A 15342-nucleotide genomic window follows, 5' to 3' on the forward strand; every position below is an offset into this window, starting at 1 on the left:
CGAAATAATTATAGTCAAAATTATTAAACAGTATTGGTAATATAAATACATACAGTAACAGTATGAAAAGCTGATTTTAAGAGTACAGTATTGGTAATCATTTCAATGCATTGCATAGATAGAAAGCTTTAGGGCACAAAAGTCAATGACAACAGTGCATTATTATAGTAACTGACTAACACACAACTGTTATTGTGACTATCTGTAGTACAATTACCATGGTGTTCACAATGAAAGATAAAAACATTTCCTAAAAATCAAAATAGTAAAAACCAAACAATTATACTATTCCACGCTAAACATTTTTTGCAAAATAAAATAGCAACCATGGCTTCCTATTCACTATATAGTAAATAATTCTTAACCCAGATAAAAATTTATTTGAAGGCATCACCATCTTTATTTCGCAAATACTATCTACTGAGAAAGTAAATTTGTTTGTGACACTTTAGTACAGTACATACACCCGGTTTAAAGATATCAAAATACTATCATAAAACATATAAAACATATTAAAATGAAATCTTCAATACAGTTTAATTTTAAACAATCTCTGTACACTAATGTTATATTGTGTACATTATAATTTATTATTTTGTAACCATCACTGTCATTTCATGTCAAAATGAAATTAATATGAAAACTATCCATATAATGTCAATTACTATTTTCATACATGATAAAAAATGAAATTAATAGACTCGTCAAAAAATGATAATGCAACGGAAATTGCTAAATGCATTTTCACTTTAATCGTGAACGATTTAATAACATTTATTTAATATAACAAATTGCACATGCTTTATAATGTTATTGCGTGACAGACATCATGCTGTTTATGTGCGTGTATTGTGTAGAGTGGTGCTTTAGTTGAGTAACATAGTGCGCAATAAACATAAAATGTAGGGTTTGGTCACAAGCCCGTAGCTAGGATTTTTACAAAGAACTTTGTTTCCTACAAAAGGGGCAAAAATCTACATGAGCTACTATAGGCTAGACAGCATATTTATCAAAACTTTACTGCTGATCTGTAATTTGAAAAAGGCACTTCAGGAAAAAATTGGTTCATTTTGATCCCCCAAACTCACCTTGGCTACAGGCTTAGGTCAGAGGAGAAGATTGGATATGGAATCTTAATCGAGGTGGGGTGGGGGTGGGGTACAGTATGTGTGTGCATGTACAGTAGGAGAACAAAAGGACTGCCACAAACTACAGTATATATGTCCAGTAAACACATAAAAACCAAATAAATAATATATTCCTTTTTTTTTGTCATACATGCATCATGGGATATGACAATCTAGTATAGATAGAATAAATGTTGAAGCCAAGTTCATTGAGTGAATTTGTGTTCAAGAAAAGTAAGAGTTACACAAGCAAACTCCAGAACAATGGCAGAGGATTTTACACTGGTGCCGATCCTAGGTAGATGGCTGGCTAGGGGAGGGCGATTAGGTAGACAGTACCCCATTTTTCTTCGAACGAACGCATACAATTTGTAAAGCAGCATTATCCGGCACCCTGGGGATTTTTTTTTTGCTTCTCGATTGCCTGGTGACTGTCCTCACAATTTTTTTTAATGAATTTGAGCCATTGAGATTTCCCAAGCGAATACACCAATTCATACAACATTAAAAAAACAATTTTGACAGCTAACATCTAACACAGCTGGAAAATAGACCATATTGAATCATGCATAATTAACAACCAATATTCATAATTGAATTGTTTACATTTCACAATATTTTTACAACATTACTTTAACCTTACCATTCGGGTTGTGAAATATGTCGTATATTTCCTTGTCGATTGTAGCAACTTATTTGAATAAAATATTTTCAAAATAATTATATATTCATTTTTAATTATTATTTATATAGATAATTTCATAATAAAATTAATTAAAATTTCAAAATCCTACTGTATATTTACTCAAAATGCACAGCAGAAACTAATTAAAGTTTAACTAAAAATAAATGTAGAGACAAGCCGATGCATAGAGTGGTATATGGTTCAGAAATAGACCCATAGCATGGTCAATGGTTCAGAAATACTGTAGGCCCATAAAAGTGGTCAATGATTTAAAAACAGGGCCATAGATTTGATCAATGGTTCTGAAATAATCCTACAGGTATAGTGAAGTGTACTGTTCAAAAAGGGAACCATTGTGGCCAAAGATTCAAAGAAGCAGGCCCGCCCACAGAGGGGTTACGGGGGTTCAGAAATAGGCCCATAGAGTCGTGGATTCAGAAGCAGGCCCACAGAGTGGTCAATGTTTCAGAAACAGGCCCATAGAGTGGTCAATTGTTTATACTTTCCTATTGGTAATAGAATGGTTGTACTGTACATACAGTGGGGCTGGTAAGACCCGAGCAATTCACTTTTTATTATTACATTGCGTGTGGGATAATAAAACAGAATTTACATACTGTATTGTAGTCAGCTGGTCTGCATATATATTGATGAAATTTTAAAACCACAGGTTATCAAAATATCAAACCATTTAGTAATATTTCCTAAGTATGTTATTGTAAGTTTAGTAGCAATGCAGTTTGTTATTTTACGGAAGAAACATATTGTTATTCATGAAAAGTTTAACATATTTATGTATAAATAATACAACAGACATTAGTAAAAAAGAAAGATTTCTATAGTTTATCCATATTATTGAATGCATCTATTTCATTATAGAATTAAGCGACTATTATTAAACTATATTACATTTTTTGAGGGACTTTTTAGGTTATATTAAAATGTTGACATTTTCTCAGTGTGTAAATCAACAACTCATACATCATGTATCTATTAATAAAATATAATAATATTATGACATTTGTAATGTTTATCTTCTTGACTTCCTATGTTCAAAGTTTGCATTTGAATGCACAGAAAAATAATTTGTCTTACCCAGTCGATTACTGCTCCTCAATCCTAACATCATTCCATTAGAACTTCCTAATAGAAAAATAAAACTAAAATTTAATGAATTAAAAAAAAAAACATTGAGGCTATTGGCAAGGTCAATCTGGAAAATTATTTAAAGTTTCTTATCGTCATGGTGAAACGGACATCTAATAACTGTACAAGTGTATCTTTATCTGTTAATTATCGGCTGAGAACTAGGTGTAAGATCGACCATGCGCATAAAACATTAACGTGCCGATAGAGAATAATAAACTACCTGCAACGATTGAACATGCCGATATTCTTCTACATAAAAAAAAAAAAAATCACTGAAAATTTAAATATTGATAATTTTAAAAATCTACATTATAAAAACAAACCTTGGCTCAGAGTAGCAACAAATTTTTGTAAAAAATTCTTTGATAAAGCATTTATTGTCGTAATTCCTTCTAAAAAGTCTGGTAAATCAACTTCTGTAAGTATAACTGGAATGACCTTTCGTGGGTCGGCAAAATAAGGCCGCAAGGCTTTTAAGTTTTCGTGGCGACACCAGATACTTTGCATGAATCCCGGCGTTAATACAATTACGATTTTCTTGGCCGTACTCATGGCATTTACAATGGCATCCATCCCTGTTTGATGTGGGTCTAGTTCATGGTTGTGATTCACGAATCGAAAACCGTACGACGGCGATTCTAGATTACGCATGACGTTCATTGCCCACTCGTCATCTTCTTTATTATAACAGAAAAAAGCGTGGCTCGTCTCTTCATCGACGAGTGGGGGCGCTATCCCGGAAGGTGTGGTTGCCGCTGAACTTGTAGCTGCGGATGATTGGCAGTCCATTTGCACAACAGAACTGTCTGATTTGTCGTCATTGCCATGATCCGATAGAAAAACGGTATCGTCATCGTGTATACTCCCATCCGGTTCCCAATCCATTATTTTACTCGTTGTGTAATCATCTACAAGGTCCTCTAATATATAAAACAAAATAAACATTATTTATTATTGGTTATTTAATGTACTAAATAAAATTCAGCCACTCTCATAGCAAAGATTCTATTACTTATTAGGGCTGAGTCAGCATTAGTTTAAAAAAAAGGGAAACTTATTTGGACTGGTTTTGGGGAAAACACCCACACTCACTATCCTAACCAACACTTTCCCAAAATCTTGCTGTAACTATGATAAGAAGTTGACCTAGTTGAAAAGTGATGGATTTTATATATGTTGGGTCAAATTGATAATTTAATAGGATTTGCACCACTGGATGACAAACTTTAGTAAAATCGCTTCACAACATGAGGTTGTACAGAGTGTGTAAAAACTTGTAAACCGTAATGAGAACAGCACAAAAAATAGATAATTATGATGCTGATGATGATGCTGTAACTAGCTATTAAACATAACAACGTTTAAAATGCTTTAAGTATATATTTATTTTAATTCTTCTTAATCATAATGGCTACCATCAATAAAATACACAAATATATCATCGCTTTCCTATGGCAAAACATTGAAACTTTTTCTTATTTCATTTTAATAAAAAGTATGATTTTAAAATTAAATGATTAAATTTTGTTAATAAAGATTTGTAATTTTACTGTACAGGAGCATTGAGATGCTTTGATGTATGGGCTGGTAAAAATATAAATTAATTTATTTTAAATTTAAACATTCAACCAATCTTTGCTGTTTTTTTTCTAATGATTTTTTAATTTAGTTTAATTTTGAAGCCAAGGTGGTACACATAAATCTTGTTTGCACTGAACTTGAAAAATGGTTAATTTAACCACCGGTAGCTTTACCCAATGTCATCGGAAGATTTGATTATCGTTCGCACTTGAATATTTTCACATAATGAATATTTTATACCAAAATTTAACCATGATGTTAAAAACAACGACTGACTCGCATGTGTTAACATGAATCGCGCGTTTGGATTGGACCTTTTAGCCGCATGGTTAGTAATACTGGGCAGGCAGTAGTTGGTAAAAGCAACTATTGGACTTGGCTAATTTAACCCTGTGGGAAATGTAGCCAGTGTTCGGATTCGACTTTTCTTGGTCACTTTAGCCGGCGACTCTGTTAATTTAACTAAATTTAGTCTAGTACGATCGAGGCTATAGACATCTAAAGAAATTATTACCCTCTATACTGTATACTGTAAATCGGTCAAACTACACAAAAAGGGTTATGTTATAACTAGTCTAGGCCGTTGTATACTTAACAGATTTAGTAATTTGTATTAAGCTAATGAAATGTGAAATATCTAAATATAAAAAACAAGGGGCATTCTTAGATTACCAAGTAACTATGGTAATTCCTTTGTAGCCGCAACAAAAGAACATCCTGCTTGGAGGCTAATTGACCTGATGGGTCACATGTAGGAATTGCAAAATTGATCGTTGTTTAAATAAACTTGGTTGTCAGTAGGTTTTAGTAAATCAATTAAAATAGCAAATTTAATAGGAAGTTATTAGTGTAATAGTAATACTACGGAAACAATTAAATTCGCCATTGTAAAAATTATTATAGTGAATTAATCAAAATGTTAAAAACTATTATAAAATAAACAAATTTACATGTATTGTTATAAATAAATTCCACCCCTATTACCGAAGGTGTCCCCTAAAGGACAATCTACAAAGATGAGTGGTAACGATATTTAGCGGAAACCCGCGTCAACTTGTCCAACGTAGAATCTGTATCTATCCTCAATAGCGGAAACTACCCGTCTGCTCCGCGTTGTGTGTATATGGTAAAAAGGAATAAAATATATATCTAAATATTTTTTAACCGTTACCGCTCGTCTGTGTAAATTGGCCTTTAATAGGGATTATACTGCAGTAACTGACTACATCACAACATTGTACATTTTGTACTGTAATAATAGCGACATAATATTATAAAGAATATAATAATATTATCGTCTCTGACAGGAAGTAGTGGATTAATATGAATCCTAGTTCCACTTGAATTATTACAGCAATCTGTGCTCAACCATTTACTAAACTATTATTCATAATATTAGACATATGGCAATGAAATCCATCTGAAGTATATTATTAATTATTGAAACCACAATGTCGTAATGACAACAAACAGGCCATTTGAACTAAACAGCAAATTGTTCATTCGACTCTCTCATTCCGACTCTCTCATTCCGACTCTCTGAAAACTGGAAAATCTCCCAAAATATGTTTTCCTGGTAAAAAATGATCTGGATGTCCTTTTTTTTACCATAAGAAATACATTGGAATACCAGCCTTTTTGGAAAACCAGACATATTACTGTAGGTGTAGGCCAAAAGTTTTTGCATTAAAAAATTGCTATGGGAAATTAATTTAATCAGTTTTTTTAAAATGGTTTATTTTTGGTGTTGTGTTAGCCTGATGGGTCTGGTTTAATTTCTAGTTCTAGGTCTATTCTTTGTTATATATTTTTTGTTGCCAAAGTTAGTTTAACTGTAGCGTACTGTAGGCCTTGATGTTATCTTGCATTGTTGTTGGAACAACCATATACCTCCATGGAATAACAATAATAACAAAATTGTCATATAATAAAATAATTCCCCTAATTTTTAAGTACGTACTATTATTTGATTTTACTAATAATACTACACACACTTACATGAGCTGTAAGCATGTAATATTTATTCTAGCATTTATAAAGGTTAGGGTCAGAGAACTTTCTTCATAGTGTAAATTATACAAAAGCACATGTGATATTGTGTTCCAATTGTTAAGATGTCTTTTGTTCACAAATGTTAAGATCGGATATGGATTCAAACTGGTGTACATACAAAAGGCAACCTTTTGAATAGAATACTATAAGTGCTTAAGTACTGTATCAACATTGTGTTTGGCTTCATACTGTACCATAAGGCACTGTCCCTTGTGCACTAAAGGCTTTCAACCCCGTCAACCTAACCCATGTATACTGTTTGCTATGTAATACTATACTGTACGTCTTACCATGGAAACTTGACAGTACTTCAACCTTTAACCTTTTAAACATTTTTAACCTTACCTGTGGACAATTCAAACCCTAAAAACAAAATATCATCATCAACAATTGGTGAGGTCAGGTCAACATCATTATCGTATTCATAGGATCCTTGAAATATTGGAGAATCTGGACCAGTCGTCTGTAGAACTTCGGTCGAATCATTGTAAAAACGACTAAAGTGCGTAACTGCTGACATTCTAAGCAGTGTCTTCAACTCTTTAACTTTTTCAAAAAGATGATTTTCACCGAAACTTGTGAAATACTACATTTGTCCATAGCTTGACTTCTTGAACACCAATGAATGTGCAATGTCTATCCTCATCCAGACATCAATGAAGGTAAAAAACAACATTATGATCCAAAATGGCTACTACATAAGTCAAGATAACGTTTCCTAGTAACAACATGTTTCATCTTTCCAAGAAAAAAAAAACGACTGATGAATATTAAAACTACTGTACAATAATTGATAACGAATTCACGATTAGAATTGGTAAATCACTTAACTTCAGACCTACATTTGTTTGACTTAAGTACTGTAGGCTTACAATCAGTAATAGAATAGATGACATCTACTGTATGACAATAGAAATGTATTCAGGTCTTGTAAACAGATCCAAATCTTAAGGAAGTTGGTCTAATTTAACAGGAACAATAGCATACAATACATCCTGTATCAGTTTGAACTTTAATACATAAAAAAATCAACCAGCAAAATGAACAATTTGTGACAGATTAGACGATTCCATACAAAAAATTATTAAGACAATTTGTACTCTGTATCAGTAAAGTAGTAGTAGTATCATCATGGTTTAACAATCTTGAAGTGATCGTCCAAAAACTCTGAGTGTGACGGTCGTAGTTTAACCACATCCAAAAGTGCTTAGTTTGCATCCAACAGAACAATAGACAATAAAAGGTCAATCAGAAATATCAATTATAAATGTGAAAGCTCTTCAAGAAAATTTGATCCAATTACAGTCAGTAAAATCCTATTAACAGTTAACAGCGTACGAGTCATCTTTAAAGTTCACAGTGTATAAAAGCATATCAAAAATTTGCTGAAGGGGATTTCCCTAATTAGTCAGAAAATAACATCAATACAGTAGCTATACAGTTAGTAATTTAAAAAGTATGATTCAACTGCCTTGCCCAGTGCATGATGACAGGGATTCTCCTTGTTCTTGCTTCCCATACTTTGCCGGGTAATTCTCCATGTGACTATTAACGGAGATCGATTCAAAATCAGGAAGTGAAATCATGTGACTGCAGGATCCCAAGGTCTAGAAGTGAAACTACAGTACAATAACTCATCAAACACATGTTTCATTAAGTCCCTGACGCAAGCAACATCTTTGCTTTCGGTACATTCAATGATTCATAAAACAGTCTTCATTTCAATTCACTTTAGAAAATATTAATCGAAATAGAACTCTACGATGGAATTATATTAAGTGATAAACAAATTCTCTAAGGTACAGTATTTTTCTGAGATGATGTAGTGTACTAAGAAACAGAGGTTGAATGGTTTTGGTTGTTACGAGTAATAAAGTGCACATTGTATTGGACTAATTAACCATTATGAGACTGAAACCAATGTGGCAGGGGATTAAAAATTTAGAAAAACCGGGGAAATTATCAACTATTATATTAGAATATGATGTACGGGTAGTTGTAATGAGAGAACGATATTTATGGACAACAAGGGATGGCCTACAAGAAAGGCATGGTGTTAAAGAGAGCATACTACTAGCATACTCTAGAAAGGATTGTAAATTCCTTGTTATTTTTTGGCTGTTTTAAATAAATGTGAATGAATAAAGATAGCAATTGTGGCCTAATGTTTACTCTCATTGCCTCATTCTTTGGATAGGATATAGGCCTAAATGATAAAGAACTTTTGTAAGAGATGATGATAGAAAAGAACAGGGGATAGTGTAGGTGCCACACTGTGGTTGGATACATATAATATTTAGTAGGGCCTAATCCACACTTCGTCAGGTTCCAGTGTTATTGAGTCTAATATAAGGAATAAATTTCCAATATGTAATTTGCAACTATTTTGAAAGCTCTTGATTTGTGACGACCGACGACCAACCTAGGTCAGGTCAATCGATGTGTTGTCGGTCGTTGCCTGGGCCTAGAAACCATCAACCTTAGTCGAGGTGGCGAGCAAGACACATCCTAATATCTCTATAAGCGCATAATATAGTAATCTGACATAATTGGACCAATATACTGTTTTATAGTAAATCTATACTGTTTACGTGTCTTGGATGTTAGAACAGACATCACATAACACTCCAGATTTGAGCTCTTAAATTAATTGTTCTAGTAGCACACAGCCTAATGAGTTACTGTATCATAGTCTGCCCGATATTATTATTTAGTGCATCGTTAGTGCGTTGCTTAATAATCAACACTTGTCCTCCTTGCAGCTGCTTCAGTCAAACGCATAATTGACGGATTAAATGCAGTAGTCCTTGGTTTTAATGTTTTCACGTAATTCGGAAGAGTTAATTTGTAAATTTACATGTTTACATTGTAGGCTAACTGGATCAAACGTGGTGAAAATATTATTTGGATGCAAACAAACCCCATTAACCGGACAAAACATTTTAGTTGAATACAGAAAATATAAAACAGCATTTAATTATTAATTGTGGTACGAGTTCGCCAAATAGTGGATAGAATAAGCCTTTGCAAAAGTTGGTAGTGTACGAGTTGGCTGGCCCTGGTTACAACTACAAGTTTGCCAAGATTGGTAGCTAATAGATACCTATTATTACTAGGCCCTATAGGCCTAGTACTGATTATATACGGGTTTTCCAAGTTGAGTATGAGATGGTTGGCTTGGATATGACGAGATGACCAGCACTTAACCTAAATATTTATGAGACCAGAGAGTCAATAATTTTTATAATTTAATTGGATTAAACTGTCTGTATGTGGGCCTACCATATATGCCTAGGCCTAGCTAGTAGGGCTAGGCTAGGCTAGCCACTAGACTAGGCCCTAGCTAGCTAAGCTAGTGAAAAACAATAAAATAAAACAAATAAAAATTACAAAGTCTACAAAAAAAATAAGATAATTTCTAAGCTACCCAACAATATTTACAATTGTAGCCTAGGGTATCATTGTTCATTTTATTTTGAGTTGCTCGCTAGGGCCTAAGCCGCTTCAAAAGGTGATAGGGCTCTAAACACGTACCACCTCTGGGAGTTTCCGGAATCACCACCAGCAGGGAAATGGTTTCTTTGTGGGGACCACACGGCGGAGGCGGGCCTACCACAGACGAAAAGGTAAGGCCTAAAAAGGTGAATCAAAAGTAATTGATGAAATAAGTTTCATAAATAAAAATGCGTTTTTGGGTTAACTGTACACTTTACTCACCTGAACCGGATGATAGTTTCGCATAGCTTGATTTGTAATTTTCGTTATCCATCTTTTAAACTCATCAAGTGCTTTTACACATTTTAATTTTCAATTTGTTATGTTATTAAAACATCACAGATTTTGTGTATGTTGTGTTGTTGTTGCGAGAGAGTTGAATTGCGGCGATGCAAATTTGTTAGGCCGCCCTCAAGTGCCAGAGACCAAATTGTCCTCTCGACTCCGTCCCATCATACTCAATAAGATTTTTTTGATTTTTCTCTTTAGTTTTAAATTGTTTTTCGTTCCTTTCTTATATAAGATTCAAATATTATTTTTTATACTTTTCTTTTAGTTTTATATTGCTTTGTTATTATAAACGCACCACCGCAGATACAAAAGCGTTGTAATAAACTTTACCTTTATAATATCTTATCCGCGTATAAGATCTGATACTGTATATTGATCATGGAGGTATTGATAGTATATAAAAAATGCATGAAATACACGGTATTAAACCGAAACAAGAAACAGAAAATGTATACTATTACTATAGTGTGTAAAATATACATGCACCTACACTTCAGCGGGTACTAAACGTCGAAAAATTGTTTAAGAAGCCAAAGTTATACGCCTGTCTGTAATAGAGGGCGTAGATTCAGTAGGCGGATACGTTACCTGGATATTATTCATTATCATCTTTCAAACATAATATTTGATTATAAACTGCCGATAAATGTAAATTGATCGAAACATTTCACAAATAAAAACCCATGAGTTTTATATGATGTATTACTATATATGTTTGCAACAAAAGATTTGTTCTTTACACAAATTGAAATTTTCCACTGAAAGGTTTCACTTTTTAGTCACCAATAAAGAGTGTATTGTTCCACAAAAACATGAAAAACTCAATGAATTTAGATATTTTTTGCTTTAAACTATATTTCTTTCAGTTTAATAATTTTGTTTTCATCCATTTTTTTTGGTCAAAGTGAATAACTATTATGTAACATTAAAATAACATATTCAACAAAAAATGTAAAAATAAATTATTTTTCAGGGAGACAATATATCTTGTATAATTATTCGTATTCAACTGAAATGAATGAATTCTTATGCAGGTTTTTCACATTCTAAGAAAAAGTCACAGTTCTTACTGACGTGACATTAGACAATACGATGACTCAAAATAAAACACCAAGTCACCAAGCAGGGAGGGAGGTGACAAAATACGATGCACGCACCAAGGGCGTTTACAGGGGGATTTCTTTGTCTTTGAATCCTTCACACAGTGTAGTGAATAGGCTTAGCTGAAATCGACAATCCAGTGTTACATAACACTTGATTGTTTTCATAGAAATGAATGTCACAATCGAATTGTTTTCATCGATTCACATGAATGTTAAATCCCATTAGCAAACTTGGAGGTCTCGAAACAGGTTGTGTGGAACTCGACTCTTGAACCAACTTCGTCGTTCAGAAAATAACCGTTGAAATGGACGCCAAAACTGGACTTATTTTCCTGACATTTGTAGTGATGTTAACATTTCAAGTTGAAGCATTCGTAAGTAAACAACAAAATTGTGTTTTAAGGGGTTTAGAGACAGATAGAGAAAGGCGTTAATTCGAATTCTGATAGGTAAATCTAGCTCCTCAAAGGCTGTGGATCACTGCCAAGTGTCGTGTTACTTTTTTAACGTGAAGAAACCCGTTATTTTTTCTAAATTCAGTTCATCGTTTTAGTAGTCACCAACTTTAATTATTCGGATTACTGTATAATATTTATCAGTAATAATAATAAATGTTATATTTAAACTTATTTCAATTGATAGAGATTCATTAAAAATTCGATTAGTTAGAGAGTAGGCCTATCACTGAAACTTTAAGTTGACGGTGTAAACCACTAGTTAGCAAGCTAGAAGGACATATTATGCAACCAAAAGTAACCAAGGGTTAACAAATTAATCTTGAATGATCTTGGCCTAACAATAAAGACATGTTGTTTTTATTAATTTTACAGAAACCGAGTAAATTGAATAAGATTCGAAAACATCTTCAGGATGAGTACAAGAGAAATACCAAAGAGATCATAGGTCTCAAAGAAGTCTATGAGAAACAGCAGAAAGTGGCAGACAAACTGAAGAACGTCAAGCTTGACGATATGCCAGAAGGAGAGAAGACAATGTCAATTGGAAATCTAGAGAAAGAAATCACTGAGGAGACTGAAGTGATTAAGAAATTATTGTCAGCCGAAGAAAAGGAACATCATGAGTTGGTAGAACTCTTCAAGAAAATAAAGAGTAAAGGTGCCATCGGAAAGAAGAAGGCAGCATCTCAAAAAGAGTAAACGAGGAGCTAGGCCAAATAAAAAACAAACCAATTAAACTCTTAATCCCAGAAGAAGCACCCGCTATTGGCCTCGTACTGTTATTTACAATTAAGTTCCAATAAACTGTATACCGTAGCTCTGTCTACACTATAAAACTTTATGTACAAACAAATGTGGTGTGCCCATATATGGACATGACTGGATGTCATATCACTACCCTATTCGGGAGCATCACACTTTGTCAAACTATTTTGTTAGTGTAGATAGATCTTAATATCATTTTTTTCAGCTGCGCAAATAAACTGTATTTTAGTCAATCCACTTGTGTGGACAGAGCTTTACATATTTTACTTCCGTACCGGTGTCTATGACTAAGGGTACTGTCGTTGTTGCAGTAACTCCATTTTGTTTCTTTAAAACTGTTTATGGAAATATTCAGCAAGCTGTTTGATAATCATACACACACTGTCTATTACATATATTCTATGCATTGTGTAATTGTTCAATCAATAAACAACACTATTTAGAGTTGTGTCATTATTTGAATTTAAATACAGTATTAGCATAATTATTACAGTAATGCTATACTGTAAATGCTATTACTATGCCGTTAAATTTTTACATGTCATTCACACTTTACTTACTTGTGTATGTTTGTTAAGGTAATAAATAAAATACAATAACAACTTTTCTTTTATTGTTTGTGAATAAGCATTGTGGTTATAAATCATATGACAATGCCCTTTTAAAATATCTTATTTTATACCAGCACGTCCATTGTAAATTATTCATATCGATTTGAAGTCATTTAATGGACATGTTATACAACACCAGTGGTTTCTATAGAAACGAATGATACAATCGACCCTATTGATTCGGGCTCATTACGGTTTTAAAAAACGAGTTGGAAGATCATCGTTCGAGTTGAACGTAAAACATTCATTTCTCGAAGTTACACCATTAAACATGCATATTCAAGTTGCGTTCTTGTTTATGTCGTTTACAGCGATAATATCTGTACATGCAGAAACTGTGGTAAGTACGATTACATACAATTATATTACAAGACTTATTTGTTAAATGTCCTATTGTGTGATATTACCAAGGAGGAAATAATTCCATCAATATTATCAAAGATACAGTCTTTGACTATTATTAACAAGTTAAAACATAACGCACACATAGTGCGCACAAAGAGACCACACGCACGGAAACACACATTGTACGCGCGCGTGCAAGACGCGTACCATTATCAACAGTTTTTAAACGCGCGCGTCAACTGTCTCTATTTCATGAATATTTAACTACCGACGTAGTGTTGATGTATTTATGCTGTATTTTTTTTAGACCATAAACAGATAACACTTCAGGTAACAAATTATTAACAATTTAAAAAATAACGCACACATAGTGCGCATAAAAATACCGCACGCGCAGAGACAAACATTTTACGCGCGCATGCATGACGCGTACCATTATCAACAGCTTTTAAACGCGCGCGTCAACTGTCTCTATTTCATGAAGATTTAACTATATACCGACGTAGTGTTGGTGTATTTATGCTGTATTTTTTTAGACCCATAAACAGATAACACATTATTTCCTTGATGTTATAGGACGATGCTGGAGTGGCACATGGCCTCCGCAGTCACGTGTTAGAACAGATTAGACGAATCAAAAGCTCGGATTTGTCCGAGAAAGACAAGAGTCACAGCATGTCTTTGTTACGCCAACGCCTTGGTGTCAAATACAAAAGGAACCATCAAGAAATGCAAGGCATGAGAGACGTCTACGAAACAGAAAAAGAGATGGAACACAAGCTGAAGAATTTACATGTTGGAAATATGAAAGATGGTGAAAAGAAAGAAACGATTAGTAAACTGCAGGATGAATTTACGCACGACATGGAAGAAATTGAACACGTGATGTCTATAGAACAAAAGGAGCAACAGGAATTGAAACACGTTTTAAAAAAGTTTCGGAAAATTACTGGTGGAACTGGTGAAACATCTGCAGATGAAAAAGGTGGAAGATGACTTAATAATAAAATTGTATGAATATAGAAATAACAAATTAGTACTGACGAATGAATAGTGTTTTCCGAAAGCTTGGCACTTTTTATCTGCTGGCTGTTTTGATTTAGCTTTCTGTTTATTTTATTTGTATCTCCAATGAGATCCAGCCATACCCACTGCAGTATTGTCATTTTTTCAGTGCTTATTTTATTGTGTATCTTCCTATACCCACAGCATTATTGTCATTTTTTCAGAGCTTATTTTATTGTATATCTCCATTAAGATCCAGCTACTGATACTTAATTATTACTCCATGCTGATACCCACAGCGTTGTCATTTTTTCAGATCTTATTTTATTTATATCTCTATTGCATTGAGATCCAGCCACTGATACCAACATCATTATTGTACATTATTTTAGTAATTTTCCTTTGGATAAAATATATATAATGTTATCTAAATAACAACATTAAATATAGGCATATATGTAAACAAAAATATAATTATTTGCTAGCATGCGACTAGAAAGAAGAATGCAAAGAAAACTAATGTAAATGCAGTTGTTGAATTGTGTGTGTATCATTCATAATAATAGTATTTGTGTAATCCGCTCAAACGAATAAGATGTTAAAAAAACAATAATTCGAATTAATAAATTAACATATTTCATATTATGTAGTACATTTGAAAATGGTTTTTTGTTG

General features: G+C 33.2%; 3 protein-coding genes across 6 annotated transcripts in view; 2 read left to right on the forward strand and 1 right to left on the reverse strand.

Moving 5' to 3' along the window:
• LOC144838861 (transmembrane protein 268-like) overlaps positions 1-15342 on the reverse strand; it is a 28874-nt gene that overhangs the window by 13049 nt on the left and 483 nt on the right. The window contains exons 1-4 of one of the 4 annotated variants that reach the window (XM_078694376.1): positions 10312-10430; positions 3285-3881; positions 2908-2955; positions 1771-1818 (exon numbers count right to left, since the gene is read on the reverse strand). In XM_078694376.1, coding sequence (XP_078550502.1) covers positions 1771-1818; positions 2908-2955; positions 3285-3881; positions 10312-10363 — 745 coding nt within the window. In that variant the 5' untranslated portion in view covers positions 10364-10430. Of the gene's footprint in view, positions 1-1770; positions 1819-2907; positions 2956-3284; positions 3882-6939; positions 7337-10311; positions 10431-15342 lie in introns of those variants that run through there. The other 3 variants (XM_078694374.1, XM_078694377.1, XM_078694375.1) reach the window with 3 other exon arrangements.
• LOC144838535 (uncharacterized) lies at positions 11576-13228 on the forward strand. Its single transcript, XM_078693936.1, has 2 exons — positions 11576-11857; positions 12314-13228. The coding sequence occupies exons 1-2, from the start codon at positions 11789-11791 to the stop codon at positions 12638-12640; spliced, it is 396 nt and encodes a 131-aa protein (XP_078550062.1). The 5' UTR covers positions 11576-11788; the 3' UTR covers positions 12641-13228.
• LOC144838476 (uncharacterized) lies at positions 13499-15244 on the forward strand. The gene is made up of 2 exons (XM_078693865.1): positions 13499-13657; positions 14239-15244. The coding sequence occupies exons 1-2, from the start codon at positions 13589-13591 to the stop codon at positions 14656-14658; spliced, it is 489 nt and encodes a 162-aa protein (XP_078549991.1). The 5' UTR covers positions 13499-13588; the 3' UTR covers positions 14659-15244.

Source organism: Antedon bifida, chromosome 3 (assembly GCF_963402885.1).
Source record: "Antedon bifida chromosome 3, ecAntBifi1.1, whole genome shotgun sequence".
Lineage (NCBI taxonomy): Eukaryota > Metazoa > Echinodermata > Crinoidea > Comatulida > Antedonidae > Antedon > Antedon bifida.